Source organism: Narcine bancroftii, chromosome 2 (assembly GCF_036971445.1).
Source record: "Narcine bancroftii isolate sNarBan1 chromosome 2, sNarBan1.hap1, whole genome shotgun sequence".
In the NCBI taxonomy this organism is placed as follows: domain Eukaryota; kingdom Metazoa; phylum Chordata; class Chondrichthyes; order Torpediniformes; family Narcinidae; genus Narcine; species Narcine bancroftii.
Window position 1 is genome coordinate 211,864,051 of NC_091470.1, and position 16,944 is coordinate 211,880,994.

General features: G+C 41.9%; 1 protein-coding gene across 1 annotated transcript in view; it reads left to right on the plus strand.

The window, feature by feature from the left end:
• Window positions 1–16,944, plus strand: part of rims2a (regulating synaptic membrane exocytosis 2a) — an 865,989-nt gene that overhangs the window by 310,582 nt on the left and 538,463 nt on the right. Inside the window, exon 4 of the mRNA XM_069920255.1 lies at window positions 2,622–3,571. Within this exon, the coding sequence (XP_069776356.1) occupies window positions 2,622–3,571 (950 nt within the window). The remainder of the gene's footprint in view (window positions 1–2,621; window positions 3,572–16,944) is intronic.

A 16,944-nucleotide genomic window follows, 5' to 3' on the forward strand; every position in this document is an offset into this window, starting at 1 on the left:
ACCATCAAGCTATCCTGGGTAAAGCGCAGGATTCTGTTGACACTGTGGTTAAGTGAAAAAATACACAAATACTGGAGAAACTCAGCAGGTCAAACAGTGCCTTTATGTAGCAAAGGTGAAGATACAGAACTGATGTTTTGGGTCTGAGCCCTTCATCAAAGGCACTGTTTGACCTGCTGAGTTTCTCCAGCATTTCTGTGCTTTTTCATCAAGCTATCCTGCATGAGTTCTCCCAGGTCCTACTGCATCTGGGGATTTCTCCCAATTAAAAAAAAATAGTCTGCCCATATATTTTTATTCTACCAAAGTGCATGAGAGTACACGTTTCAAAATTGTATCTCTGATATTGGATTAGGAGAATGGCCACTTCTCTGCCCAAGGCCTTCTGCAGCTTTTGTGTTTCCTCCACACTGTCTGCTCATCTGCCTACCTTCGTATTGCCTGCCAATGTGGCCACAAAGCCATTCATTCCATAATCCAAATCATTAATATACAACGTAAAAAGAAGTGGCCCCAACACTGACCCCCGTGGGACACCACCAGCAACTGGCAGCCAACCAGAATATGATCCCTGTATTCCAACTCTCTGCTTCCTGCCAATCAGCCAGTGCTCTACCCATCCTGATATGTTTCTTCTTATACCTTGTCTTGTCTTTTCTTATCTTGTTAGGTAGCCTCATGTGAGGCATCTTGTCAAAGGCCTTCTGAAAATCCAAACACACAACATCCATTGCATCTTCTTTTTGAAATTTCAATTCTAATCCTATCTCATTTCAATTTATAGTGTTCACGTTGAACAATGTTTTTTTTCAGCATATTGTTGAAAAATGTGCAAATGAAAAGAAAACGAAGCTTGCTTGCTAAACAGTTAACATCTTCCGACACTAAAAATTTAGGAAACACAGCACCTGATCACCTGAAAATGCCTGAGATTGTCTGATCTCAGAAGCTAAGCAGGCACAGGCCTGGCCAGTGTTTGGAGGGGAGACTGCCAAGGGACACCAGGTGCTGTAGGCTTCTGTGAGGGACGTTGGACCAAGTGGTGACTCTCTGTCTGCCTTTATATTCTAAATGTAGCATCACGTGGCAATAATGAAACCTTTAACTTTTAGTGTCAGATCCAAATGATGTGATTGCATTATTTAAAGCGACATTTACATTTTTGGCTACATTTTTTAACTTTGGAAATGTTCTACCTGACATCTGAACAGAAGACTTCACTGCTGTTTCCCTTAATTCCCATTCCAGTGATCAGGGAGCACTTGGTGGTTTCCATGTTATCGTCTGTCCAAAGCTCTCACATCACCAGCTAAATCTTGGTCCGTCAGTGTCAGCAACGGTCTACCCTTTCTGATGAATTGTGCCAGTGACTACACTGAAATGGCTTCCAAAACTGGCAAGGTTCCATTTACAACAGAAAGTTCGCAATCCTTGTCTATTCAGCGTACGCAGTTATAAAGCACATTGCCTGCTTGATCTCTGAGCCATTAGCAAAAGTATCTGCAACCTAGTTCGTTTGGTTAAAAACCAAATCTATGAAAATGTGCTGTGAGGCTTATGTGGGATTGAGAAAATTCACTGTGTGAGTGGAATCTGGATAGTTCCCCACATAGTTAAAAGGAAGTGTTGGATTATGGAATTTGCTTTTAAATGATTAGAAATTATTTTCTAATAAACAGATTCTGTACAACATTTAAATATCACTTGATTAATGTAGAATTCGATGAGAATGGAAAAACTGATTGACAACAATTATAAATGGCGAGTTTGCATCAATCTGTATGCAGATTTCTGGGTGAAATAATAGTTTCTGTGGTACAAGAGGAAAATGACAAAGACAATCCTGCATTTTACAGGCATAAACTATCCACCGGTAATCAGCTAAGTACCATAATCTTCCTTGGAGAGTAAAATCTTATTTGACCTCCAGCTATATACAGCACACGATAACAGCATTACACTGTGAAACTCCTCTCTCTGCCCGCTACGTGTCATCACATATCAAAGTTTGCTTGGTAGGCTGATGCCCTACTTTCCTGCTTTGCGATGGCTGTGCAGATTCTGATTTGCTAACGTGGATGCAATCACAATATATGGGGAGAATAACTCTCTGTGCAAAGCTTAGCAAGACTGCAATTATTGGAAGCTTTTGAATGTAATTTTGCTGAGCTCGGGGAGATTAAGGAAAAGTGCTTGCCAGCTTGGATTTGATGCATTCTTGTGGATATAATTCCCTCTATCTCCCAGACGAGCAATGGCAAGCAGAAAGGTAAATGTAGGTAGCTATTTAATAAAAAGAGGGGTGAAAAGTTATTGCATAAATAATGCAGTGAGACCATGTTTCATAGGTCTCAAATATTTTTCTGTTTGAATGCACTGTTTTGCGATGAGTTGTTAAAAGATTTAATGTTGAAGTTCTTGGAAATCAGGCTCTATTTTGCTCAGTTTAATTTAGGATCAATAACAAACCCAAAAATGATTTCAATATTTTGCACAAGGTGTAATTAACACTTGACCCTCTTTCACAATTGTCAATTTTAAAGTTCAGGAAGTTAATGATTCCATTTAATGCCATGCTGACTGAAGTCCCCCTGACTGAATTTGTATTTCTCTCTATTTAGGAAAAGGAGCCCATCCACATCCAGGGAATACAATCGAAACTACCACCAGAGGGACGACGGGGCAGATTCATCGCAGTATGCACTTTTGGAAAGTGCAATGCAAAGGTCACCCACGGAATATGCGGAGCAGGACAAGCGATCCCTGCGTGGGTCATGGGCTTACGATGTCTCTGAGCACACTGAGTATAGAGAAAGCAGGGACTCCACTCGTAGAAGTCGAAGAAGGTCTCAAGAGTTCCGAGACTTGGAGGATGAGGATATCGACCTACAAACGAGAGATGACTATGAGCAACAGAGACGGGAAGAAGAATACCAAACTCGTTATCGGAGTGATCCCAATTTGGCTCGTTACCCCGTCAAACCTCAGCCGTACGAGGAGCAAATGCGGATGCACGCTGAAATGTCTCGGGTACGACATGAACGGAGGCACAGCGATGTTTCATTGGCATACACAGAGATGGATGATGTACAGGTTTCAATGCACAGGATGGAGAGGCAGTCGCGGCAGCGCTCTGCAAGTGACCGCAGAGTCCCTGTGCAAACTCATCGGTCTTACTCCATGGAGAGAACTCAAGACATGCAAGGGCCAGGCTCCAGCTGGCAAAGGACCCCAGACCACAGTCCCCCGACCCCCAGGCGAAGTCCAATTCCATTTGAGAGGAGTGACGTCCGTCGTGCAGACTCGGCGCGGAAACAGCAGCACTTGGACCCCAGTTCTGCTGTGAAGAAGACAAAGCGGGAGAAGATGGAAACCATGCTCCGAAATGACTCCCTCAGCTCCGATCAGTCCGAGTCCGTGAGGCCGCCACCACCCAAGCCACACAAAACCAAGAAAGGAGGTAAAATGCGCCAGGTTTCACTGAGCAGCTCGGAGGAAGAGCTCGCATCGACTCCGGAATATACCAGCTGTGATGATGTCGAGATTGAGAGTGAAAGTGTCAGCGAAAAAGGTAAGCGGTCAGACTTTATTTCACTTCTACTGTGTCAAATTGCTTTTATTTCTCATTTTAATATAGGCGAAAAGTATGTTGCTCAAAGTTCTTGGATGAATTAAAGCTAACATCATTCATAGATTAGGATGGCCACAATTTTGATCCCTGCTCAGTGCGAGGGTATTAGATGGGGACAATTAGCATTGGACTCGTATCGAGCTGAAAGTTCATTCTTGACACTTCTCTCTGGCCTGTTCCCTGCAGCTGCTGGAACACAAGGTATAGACAATTGAAATGGGCATGAGCTCCATGGTCAGTCACTGAATAAAACAGGTTGAATACCCAGAAGGTATCTGGGAGAAATATCGGTTATGGCTGGTATCCATAAAAACAAGTCACAATGGAAAGTCCTGTTTTCAGTGAGGAAAGGAAAAGTTTGAAGGTGATGTTTTCAATAAGCTAAAGACAATTCCTCATAAAATATATCCATATAGTTAGATCGATCGATCTATCTATCTACCTACCCATCTATATTATATATATATATATATATATATATATATATATATATATTTAAAAATCTATACATCAGTTTTACGTACAAATATATTTTCCCAGATTATCCAAAAGAGTATTTAATTGTTGCTGTAACAGATATTATCCGTCGTTACATTATGTGATGTGTCGAATGTAATGCAATTTTAGCTAACTGATAGCTGAGCCATTGGGCCAAGAAGGCCTGGATCTGACATCTAGTATACATGGAATTAGCTGGCTTAGTAATCGGGGCTGAAAGTGCAGTCCTATCAAATGAGCTTTGGTGTTTATATCTGATGATTGAACTGTCTCCCAAGACGCAGCAAAGATCCTGGTGAAGAACCAGAATGTTATCATCCTTGAGGAGAAGAATAAGTATTTGTAGGTGATGTGGTTTATTTTGAAAGTGCTCTTTCTACTTTTCAAAATCTTTCAAAATTAATTGAAAGGTGAGTCTCGTTATGAATAGAAAGTTATTTTTTAATGCTGACTTAATGGTGTGCATAACAATGATAATTTGTATAAATACATGTGGAAATCACTACTTCAATACTTTACTGATTTGCATAAATTTGTAATAGATAAAAACTGAAAAATAAGATCCAGTTTTTGTGTTCTTGGCCTCAGAACAGTAAGGCTGTGTTCTAAAGTGTGAAATATTGGCATGGGCTTCAGTACATTTAATGAAGGCAATGTTATCAGTTGACCCTACCTCACGGATAATAATTTTTAAATACACCTGAACTATCCTTGGTTTACTGGCAAATTGGAGACAAGCAGTTTCATTTCAGTCCTGTTTTATTCATATTGAACTTCCTTCAACAGAAAATGAAATCCCATTTCCTTTTCCACATATGTATACAACGCACAGCATCCATTTCTGATGTGTACAGTGACAACAGCTAACTCCCCCACATGGCAAATTCATCTCCCCCATCCCCCCCTTCAGTATCATTGATTTGTCACACTCTGTTCAACATCCAGTGCTGGGCCAGCACACTTCTCCTCCAGTTGGGAATAAGGAAAACCCTGCTACAAACTCTATTCCCTGATGTGTATATCCCAGTCTTGAGTCACCAATTAAGTAGGTCTTGGTGACTAATTTGAGCCTTTACTAAGCCCTTCATTACCAAGATGGTCTTTCTCTACAGTTGTCTTGGATTACCTGCAGCCAAAACCTTCATTTCATGCCTATTTCAATGCTTTCCTGAGCAGACTTGGTGAAATGTTTGTCCTATTTAATGCTTATATTCATTGCAATCAACCCTTCCATCAATGGTGAAACTGGCTTCTCGCTTGGCAATGCCCTTCATTTTGGACCCTTGTGTGATCTCATCTCACCTATCTCCTTTAGCTTCAGTGCACTCATATTCTTGAACCCTTTACGCTCTCCTCTCTCGTGAATCTGCAAAGCTTTCTGCTTCAGGTGGACTGGTCCTTTGGTCTAAGGATGTCAGTCCAGCTCACAGTTTCTCCTCTCTGAAGACATTCTTTAAAAAGTAATGTTTAAACTTCATCTATGGTAATATACCTGAGACTTGATGTCATTTTTTTTTGAGGAAATAACATTGAAATAATGCTGAACAGGTGCAGTGGGAAATAAATGGAAATGCATAGACATATCCCTCTTATGTTAACAAGGTGCTTATCATAAAAATGGAATGATCACCAATATATGCATAAGTAGAGCTCCACAATTGTGCAAATGTTTTTTAATCACTGGTATCATTAAACAACTTTAGTATGCACAGAGGACCTTTCAAGGTAGATTTGTTGGGATTCCTATGGTTAGATTTTCTAATGCGGATTTTGCCAATAATGGAGTTCATTCAGTTTGTCATTACCGTGGTACATGGATGTTTATATTATATTTGTGAGTGTGTAGAACATGCATGTTTGAAGATGTATTAATTGATGATTAACATTACCAGCTTCGTTACTGCTGTTCATTTTCCTACTAGATTAGGTTTTTACACTTCCAGTAGTATGCAAAATGAGGGACCGGATCTGATGGAAATGTACGTGCCCCCATTCTAAATCAGAGCATTGATTTTCCTGTTAGATACCGTTTGGATCAGTTCATTGATTCCAGTTATTCAAAGGATCATGTACATTGATGGGAAATACAGAGCAGTATCTTCCCTTGATTTTGAAATATCACTAAACTCCTTGTATTTCTCAATGCAGCAGCCAACACTCACACATTGGATGACGTACATTCTTGTGATAATGATAGGCTGTGTCTGTAATAGTGTTTTTGGAATTTGGGGTTATTTATATATTTCTAGACAGTCATTAGCCTACAAGACTAAGCATACATTTTATTTTGAAATGCAATTTTTTAAAAGCAGCCCTGTGGTAATTTAGCAACTGAAAATCAATTATTAGAAAAGATTGATACCTCTTTGTGCCTGGAGCTGCCATAGTGCCATACTTTGTCATGCCAGCAAATTGCTTATGCACACAGCAGTAATGGGTGCAATCCTTGACTAATAAAATATGTTCTAAGCACACATTTAAAAACTAGTACGATATTCAAATCCAGGATAAGTTCTTGATGGGAACCATAAAGGGGTAGACCCAACAGGAACCACGATGGGGAGATTACCAGTGATGGAAGCCCTGGACCTTTTCAAGGGTTATCCCCATAGCACAGGGAGGGGCTTTCACTCTGGGCAAAGATCCATCGTGACCTCCCCCTGTACAAACCCATCATTCAAAGCAACTTTGCCACAAACCAGCTACTTGAAGCGGCATCGATTGCCAAATGCTCTTGCCACAGCAGCATACATACCATACTTTACACATCACTTGAATAAGATAATCACCCTCTTCCTAAATCAACCTGTCACTGAGCAATTTGAGGGGAAATTTTCACACACAGAAGAAGCTCCATCTATTTTTCTTAGGGTTTCTACGCTTCGGTGACATTGACTTTGATGAACAGCTTTTATTTTCATGCATAGAAGAATGAGAGGGGATAATCTCATAGAAACATTTTGAATAATGAATGGATTGGACAGAGTAGATGTAAATAAGATGTTTCCCCTGTTGGGTGATTCCAGGACAAGAGGGCACAGTCTTAGAATTAAAAAGTACCAATTTACAACAGAGATGAGGAGAAATTTCTTTAGCCAGAGGGTCATGGATTTGTGGAATTCGTTCCCACATGCAGCTGTGGAGGCTGGATAATTGGGGGAATTTAAAGGGGAAATTGATAGGTATCTAATTAGTCAGTGTATCATAGGAAATGGGGACAAGGCCGGAACTTGGAACAAGAATGCAGAGCAGTTTAGTTCAGAGAGATTTCACAGAGCAGACTCAATGAGCCAAATGGTCTGCTCTGTTCCTTTTTCTTGTGATCTTGTGTTATTTGAAGTACTACGAGGTAAGCATCAAGCTATTCACAGAAACTGATAACAATTTTCTTTTGAAAATATTTATTTTGTTTGTCTTTTAAAACAAACTAGATTGTAGAAATGCCAGGCATAAGGTGAATGTGTAAAACTTTAATTTGGCCAATATTCTGAGATCAGTCCTTATCCTTTCGATAAGGTGTTGCATAAAATAATTTATCCATAAGTATGTATGGAGGTAGGGGTAATGTATTGGCATGGATAGTGGATCGATTAACTATTAAAAGAGTGAATATTGGGGATAAATGGGCATTTCTCTGGTTGGCATTTAATGAGATTTGGGCTGAGCCCACAAATGTTCACGACGCACATTAACAATTTGGAAGAGGGTCCAAGTGTGGTCTAAGTTTACTGATGGCACTAAATTGATTGCAAAAGTCAAGTTTATTGTCATCTGATTGTCCAAGTACAACCCATCGAAACAGTGTTCTCCAGTCCTTGTGCAAAATATACACAACCAGGCATAACACATGAACAGACGAACAATAAACATGCAGGGCAAGTATTCATTTATTCTGTCAGCCAGACCCTTGTCCACTCACTTTAACCTATTAATATCACTGTCCAGACTCTGAACCCTCCACACAATTTACTCATACTAACCATCAAAGACTTAAATACACACACCTATATATACAAACACACACACACGTATAAACACATGTATATATACATATGTATGTGTGCGCACACACACACACACACACACACATATATATGTGTGTGTGTATATATGTATGTGTGTGTATATATAATGTGTTTATGTATATATATAAAATACATGTGTATGTGTGTATATATATATGTGTGTGTGTGTATATATATAATACATGTGTGTGTGTGTATATATATATATAAATAATACATAATATATAATACATAGATATAATATATAATACATGTGTGTGTGTGTATATATATATATATATATAATAAATATAATATATATATAATACATGTGTGTGTGTATATATACATATATATATATGTAAAAACACAAAAAATATATGTATATATATAAAGATTAGCATATACAGAGCCGTTGTCATACCCACACTCCTGTTCGGCTCCGAATCATGGGTCCTTTACCGGCATCACCTACGGCTCCTAGAACGCTTCCACCAGCATTGTCTCCGCTCCATCCTCAACATTCATTGGAGCGACTTCATCTCCAACATCTAAGTACTCGAGATGGCAGAGGCCGACAGCATCGAATCCACGCTGCTGAAGATCAAACTGTGCTGGGTAGGTCACGTCTCCAGAATGGAGGACCATCGCCTTCCCAAGATCGTGTTATATGGCGAGCTCTCCACTGGCCACAAAGACAGAGGTGCACCAAAGAAGAGGTACAAGGACTGCCTAAAGAAAGCTCTTGGTGCCTGCCACATTGACCATTGCCAGTGGGCTGATCTTGCCTCAAACCGTGCATCTTGGCGCCTCACAGTTCGGCGGGCAGCATCCTCCTTTGAAGAAGACCGCAGAGCCCATCTCACTGACAAAAGAAAAACCCAAGAAAAACCCAACACCCAACCCCAACCAACCAATTTTCCTTTGCAACCGCTGCAACCGTGTCTGCCTGTCCCGCATTGGACTTGTCAGCCACAAACGAGCCTGCAGCTAATGTGGACATTACCCCTCCATAAATCTTCGTCCGCGAAGCCAAGTCAAAGAAATATATATATAAATATATATATATATTTACACATACACATAAATATTGTTTGGTAAACATGAAATTCTTGGATGTTTTATTTTAGACATACAGCATGTTAACAGGCCATTTCATCTCCCAATCCGTGCCGCCCAATTTACACCCAATAAACCTACATCCCCAGTATGTTTTGAAGGGTGGGAGGAAACCAGAGCCCCAGGGGAAAACCCATGCAGACACAGGGGAGAACATATAAACTCCTTATCGACGGCGCGGGATTCGAACCCTGGTTCCGATCTCTGGCGTTGTAAAGGTGAGGTGCTAACCACGACACTGTGCTGCCCATGGTTAGTGTGAGTAAATTGTGTGGAGGGTGCAGAGAGTCTGCAGAATGATATTGATAGGTTAAAGTGAGCAGACAAGGGTCTGGCAGATTGAGTACTATGTTGGTAAATGTGAGGTCATCCTCTTTGGAAGAAAAAGGAGATCAGATTATTACTTAAATTGTGGGTTATTGCAGCATGCTGTGGTGCAGAGGGACTTTGGAGTGCTTGTGCATGAACTGTCAGATGCAACAGGTCATCAAGAAGGCATATAGGACGTTGGTCTTCATTGCAAGAGGGATAAATTTAAGAGCAGGGAGGATCTGCTGCAATTAAGATCACACCTGGAGCACAGTGAGCAGTTGTGGTCTCCTCACTGGAGAAAGGATAGACTGGCCTTGGAGCTGGTGCAGAGGAGATTCACCAGGTTGATTCTGGAAATGAGGGGGTTTGTCCATGAGGAAGGATTGAGTTGCCCAAGATATCGGAATTCAGAAGAATCAGGATCAGAATCTATTGTCTTGAACATATACGGCAGCATTACCGTGCAAATGTTACTATCAAAGTACATTTAAAAATAAATAAATTAGTGCAAAGATAGGAGAAAGCCTGTGGTTCATTGTCTGTTCAGAAACTTGAAAGTAGCAGGGTAGAAGCTGTTCTTGTGCTGCTGAGTGTTTGTCGTCAGGCTCCTGTACCTTTTTCCTGTGAAGAGGCCATGGCCTGGGTGGTGGGAGTCCCTGAGGAAAAGGCTGCTTTCTTAAGACACCGCCTCTTGCAGATGCACTTGATGCAGTGAAGAGCGATACCTGTGATTGGTGCTGGCAGAATTCACAACTCTGTAGTATTTTTCTTGTCCTATGCATTGGCACCTCCGTACCAGACAGTGATGTAATCAGTCAGAATGCTCTCTAAGTTACACCTGTAGATATTAACAAGAGTCTTTGTTAACGTACCGAATCTCCTCAATCTTCTCACAAAGTATAGCCGTTGGCGAGCCTTCTTTGTGATTGCGTTGACATGGAGGCCCCAGAACAGATCTTCAGAGATGTTGACACCCAGCAGTTTGAAGCTTTTATCCCTTTATGAAAGGGTTAGATAAGATAGAGGCAAGAAAGTGGTTTCCACTAGTGGGTAAGACTAGGACTAGGGGACATAGGCTCAAGATTAGGGTGGGGGGGGGGTGGCTGAGATTAGAAGGAACTGCTTTTCCCAGAGAGGAATGAATCTGTAGAATTCTCTGTCCAAGGAGGCCACCTCATTAGATGTATTTAAGTCACAGATAGATTTCTACACAGTAGGGAAATGAAGGGATATGGAGAAAAGGCAGGTAGGTGGAGATGAGTCCACGGCCATGATCACATTGAATGGTGGAGCAGGGTCGATGGGCTGGATGGCTGACTCATGCTTCTATTTATTTATTTAGACATACAGCACGGTAACAGGCTATTTCAGCCCACAAGTCTGTGCTGGCCAATTGCACCCAATTAACCTTCAACCCTGGGACGTTTTGAAGGGTGAGAGGAAACCGGAATCCCTGGGGAAAACCCATGCAGACACAGGGAGAATGTACAAACTCCTTACAGACAGTGTGGGATTGAAACCCTGGTCCCGATCGCTGGTGCTGTAAAGGTGTTGCACTAACTGCTAGGTTAAACCTGCCACTCATCATTTAATAAATCTGGAAATTGACAATAAATTCAATTGTAACTGATAACACAGAACAGAATAAATTGCTGAATAATCACACAAAAAGAAGATTCAAAAGGAGGTGAGCCATTCGACGCTGTCAGTTTCTGGTGAATTTCTTCTCAACTCTTGTGGATTATTTAAATTTCATGTACATTTTGTGAAAAATTGCACAAGATTCTGGGCATTTCCAAATGGTTTTGCAGGCTTTAGTCCTTTTGCAATGATTATCCCACCAAATTAATAGTTCTGATCATCGATTTATTTTCACTGACACTTAGTTTCCCCACATCATCTTTCCATCACCATTCTTTTCCAATGATTCCCTTCTGCTTCAAAAGGGGCAAGAAAATTTCAAACCTCCTCAAGGGTGCAGTGTTGAGGGAGAATCATGTTGAAAGGCCAGAGTGTAGCCTTGATGTTTTTGCTCTCATTTGTTCCCAAGGTGGAAAGGTTTTTGTCAGCAGAAGAGTGAAATGCAAGCTCTTGCTGATGACAACGTTCCTTCTCCTCCCCACACTGCCCAGTCAGCTCTTGATGAACTTCAAAAGTAAAAAATCAAAAGGAATGCAAAGGAATAAATACATTCTGCCAGACTGCATGGAGTCTTACAAGGAAAAGGATGACTCTTTTTTTTTGGTAATCCTGACTGCACAAGAGCACTCTATCTCCAGAGCTGGTGCTCATTCGATTCTTAAATCCATTCCCAACCAGGATCCTTTATTGCCATGTACATAATGCACAACATTTGTTTTTTTCTGTTTGCCCTGTAGACCCCCTCCAAAACAATAAAGAGGAGCAACTGAAAGCGCCGCAACCAGAGACCCCGACTGTCTGTGGATCTCACCTCCTTCTCCAATGTCGTCTCCTCCTGTGTCCCCGTATCCTCCATAGCCGCACGGCCTCCTGACCAGTCCGATGGTGAACCCGAGCTCCAAATGTACGTGTTTCCATCCTCGGCCCATACTTTCCAACCCCCGATACTGTCAGGAAGATGTCGGTGCCCGAGGTCCCTTGGGAGCTCTCAAGGATCCTGCTCCGGATATCTTGTACAAGCTATCCTCTTTAAAAACAAAAGTGCATGGTCAATGTGTCAATTACGTCATTCTTTTAGATGAAAAAACACCCAAATGCTGGAGAAAGTCAGCAGGTCAAACAGTGCCTTTATGTAGCCAAGGTAAAGATACGTCACCTTGATGAAGGGCTCAGCCCAAAATGTTGATGATGTATCTTCACCTTGGCTACGTAAAGGCACTGTTTGACCTGCTGAGTTTCTCCAGCATTTGGGTGTTTTTTTCACTTAACCACAGTGTCAACAGAATCCTGTGTTTTTCCTCATTCTTTTCGTTGGTTAGTTAGTGAGTTGCTTAGTTAGTTTATTGTCTTGTGTGCAGGAATAGAGTGGTTTTGAGTGCTGACCATGTATCCCCCAACAAGTCGCTGCTCTACACCATTTGAATTTTTAAAATCCAGGAAAGTACATGGTAGGTACAGATCATGCCAATGTTCAAAAGAGGTTTCTAGCATTTCAACATGTAAGCAAATCAAAATTCCAGAGCCAGTATGAGTTTGCACATGGCCCACACCTTCAGAATCTCACAGTGTTCGTCTATCAGCCATCATGAGACACACAAGATTTCAAGATGCAGCTCACCCAAAGTTTGGGTTCACTTGGTCAATCTATGGGATTCATTAATACAAAAATTAATTAAAATTAAAAAAAAACCATCTTGGTTGACCACCATGTTTCAAATGCATTGTGGCTGGTGGGCCAGACACGATGTAGGTCTGGAAGCCTTGCTCATCCAATCAGGAACTCGGTTCCTAGCCCGTGGGTGGAGTGAAAGGCCAGGTGGGTCAGGGTCTTAAGTCCACTCCTAACCTCCAAGTTTCAATGCACGGGAGTGGGCCTGAGATGTGTCAATCTCTCAGGTTGAAAATCTCTCAGGTTGTTGATAATGTTTGGCAATATATAAGGGTTATTTGGCTTGGCTTCGCGGACGAAGATTTAAAGAGGGGTAATGTCCACGTCAGCTGCAGGCTCGTTTAACCAATGAAATAGCTTGGACAGCACAGAAACAGACCCATCAGTCTCTGCTCCAAACACGATGCCAAATTAAACTAGATCTCTTCTGTCTGCACATGACTTATATCCCTCGATTCTATCTGGAAGACTGCACATGATATCTGCTTCCACCACTACCTGGTTCAGGTACCCACCACTCTCTGAATAAAAAAAAACCTGCCTGCATATCTCCTTTAATCTTTCTCCCCTCTCACCTAAAAATCATGTCCTCGCATATTTGACATTTCTACCCTGACTAACTGGCCTAATGCTGTCTATCCTCATTTATATTTAGGGATGTCATTGATAGGATCAGGGATAGAACCATAGAACACTACAGCACATAAAAAAGGTCATTCAGCCCTTCCATACTCCCACACTTTCTGAGTGAAGAATTCTCCCCTTAATGTTCCCCCAAACTTTCCTCTTTCAGCTTAAAACTATGAACCCTCGTATTTATCTCCACCAATCTCAGTGGAAAAAGCCTATTCACATCCACTTTGTCTATACCTCTCATAATCTTGTAAACCTCGAGCAAATCTCCGCACATTCTTCTTCGCTCCAAGGGATAAAGTTCTAATCTGTTTAATCTTTCCCTGTAACTCAACTCCTGAAGACCCGACAGCATCCAAGTAAATCTTCTCTGCACTCTTTCAATCTTATTGATATTCTTCCTGTAGTTAGGAGACCAGAACTGCATACAATATTCCAAATTTCGCCTCACAAATGTCTTGAACAACTTCCACATAGCATCCCAACTCCTGTACTCAATACTTTGATTTATAAAGGCTAAGATGCCAAATGCTTTCTTTACAACCCTGTTCACCTGTGATGTCACCTTCAGGGAACAATGTATCTGTATTCCCAGATCTCCCTGCATCTCTGCATTCCTCAGTGCCTGATCATTTACTTTGTATGTCCTACCTTGGTTTGCCATTTCAAAATTCATCGCCTCACACATGTCTGCAATTAAACTCCATGTTTCTGATAGGGTCAGGAATGTCTGATTGAGATCACAGCATTCTGGAGGGAGAGGGTGAACAGCCAGATGTCGTGATCTACGTGGGGACAATGACATAGACAGAAGTGGAGATGAGGTCCTGTAGGGGAAATATAGGGAGTTAGGAAAGAAGTTAAAAAGCAGGACCTTAGGGGTGGTGATCTCGGGATTGCTGCCTGTGCAGGCACCAGAGAGGGTAGGAATAGGAAGTTGTGGCTGAAGAGTTGGTGCAGGGGGCAGGGATTCAGATTTGTGCATCATTGGGGAAGGTCTAACCTGTATAAAAAGGATGGGCTGCCCCTGAATCGGAGAAGATTAATATCCAGGAGGGCAGGTTTCTAGACCTATTGGAGAGGTTTAAACTAGTTTGGCAGGGGGGTGGGAACCAGAATTTGAGGGCAGAGAATAGAGTAGAAGGTCAAAAGCATGATGCTGTGTGTTTTAAGTTGGTGAGGAAGGACAGGTGGGGAACAAAACATAAAGGGAAACAGTTAGAGGGTTTGAAATGTGTCAACATTAGGAGTATTAGGAATAAACGGGTTGAACTTAGAGCCTGGATCAGTACATGGAACTACGATGTGGTGGCCGTTACAGAGACTTGGCTGATATAGATACCAGGGTTTAAGTGTTTTGAAGGAATAGGTAAGAGGGGTGGGGGGGTGGAGTACCATTCTGGTCAGGGGCATAGAAAGGGAGGGACTGCGGAGGAAGTGTCCACTGAGTCGGTGTGGGTGGATGTCAGAAATAGGAAGAGAGCTATCACTGTGCTAGAAGTAGACTCTAGGCCCCCAAATAGCCCTCGGGACAGCGAGGAACAGATAAGCAGGCAGATTTTGGAATGGTGTGGGAAATACAGGGTTATTGTTAAATTGACTGGCACCTACTGACCTCGAGGGATAGATGGGGCTGAATTTGTCAGGTGTGTCCAAGAAGGATTCCTGACACAGAATGTGTCAACTAGAGGAGAGGCCATACTGGGCTGGTTCTGGGAAATGAACCTGGTCAGGTGGCGGACCTCTCAATGGGGGAGCATTTTGGTGAGAGTGACCACAACTCCCTGAGCTTCAACATAGCTATGGAAAACAACGAACAGTCAAACTGAGAAAGTTTTTAATTGGGGAAGGCCATATTATAAAGGGATGAGGCAGGAACCAGTGAGAATAAATTGGAAACATGTTTAAGTGTTAAAGAATAGAAGTAATTTGGAGGAAGTTTAGGCACCACTTGTGCACTTGTCCCACTGGAACAAGGAAAAGATGATAGGAAAAGTGAACTGTGGCTGACAAAACAGGTCAGGCAACTATTCAAGAGGAAGAAGGAAGCAGACATTAGATATAGGAAGCATGAAAGAGGAAGGACTCATGAGAAGTATATGGTCAACAGAAAGAATCTTAAGAAAGGACATAGGAGAGCTCGAAGGGGGCATAAGAAGGCCTTGGCAAGTAGGATTAAGGAGAACCCCAAGGCTTTCTACGTATATGTGAAGAACAGAAGGATGATGAGAATTAAGGTGGGGCACTAAAGGATAAAGGAGGCAATATGTGCTTGCAGGCGGAGGAGGTTGGGGAGGTCCTAAATTAACATTTTGCTTCAGGATTCACAAGAGAAAACAACCTTGATCAGGGTGAAGTCAGAATAGAACAGGCCTGTGTGCTGGACAATGTAGAGATTAAGGAGGATGATGTGTTAGAATTTCTAAAAAATATTAAGATTGACAAGTCCTCGGGTCCAGATGCGATATACCCCAGGTTGTTGTGGAAAGTGAGGGAAGAGATAGCTGGGCAGTAGCGATGATCTTTGAGTCCTCTTTGGCCACAGGGGTGGTGCCGGAGGATTGGTCTCCTTGTTTAAAAAAGGTAGTAGAGAGAATCCTGGGGATTATAGGCCAGTGAGTCTTACGTCAGTGGTGTGTAAACTAATGGAGAGGATTCTTAAGGATAGGTTCTATGAGCATTTGAAAAAGTCCAGTCTACTCAATGATAGTCAGCATGGCTTTGTGAAGGGAAGGTCATGCCTCACGAGCCTAATTGAGTTTATTGAGGAGGTAACAAAATAAATTTATGAGGGTAGGGCAGTAGACGTGGTCTACATTGATTTAATAAGACATTTGACAAGGTCTCCCATGAGAGAATCGTTCAGGACATCATGAGGCATGGGATACATGGAACCTTGGCCGTATGGATAAAAAATTGGCTTGTAGGAAGAAAGCAGAGAGTAGTACTGGAAGGAAAATATTCTGCCTGGAGGTTGGTGACTAGTGGAGCGCTACAGTGATCTGTTCTGGGACTCCTGCCCTTTGAGATTTTTATAAATGACCTGGATGAAGAGGTGGAAGGATGGGTCAGTAAGTTTGAGGATGACACGAAGTTTGGAGGAGTTGTAGATGGAGCTGAAAGTGTCAACGGTTATAAGAGGATATAGATAGGATGCAGAGTTAGGTGGAGAAGTGGCAGATGGAGTTCAATCCAGATAAGTGTGAGGTGATGCATTTTGGAAGGACAAACCAGAAGGCTGAGGACAGGGTTAATGGTCGGTTACAAGAATGTGGAAAAACAGAAGGACCTCAAGGTTGTGACAAAGTTTGTTAGGATATATAAGAAGGCCTATGGGATGCTGAGCTACATTAATAGGGGGATTGAATTCAGGACGAGAGAGATCATGTTGCAACTCTACAAATCTACTGTGCTGCCATATTCTATGTATATCTTTG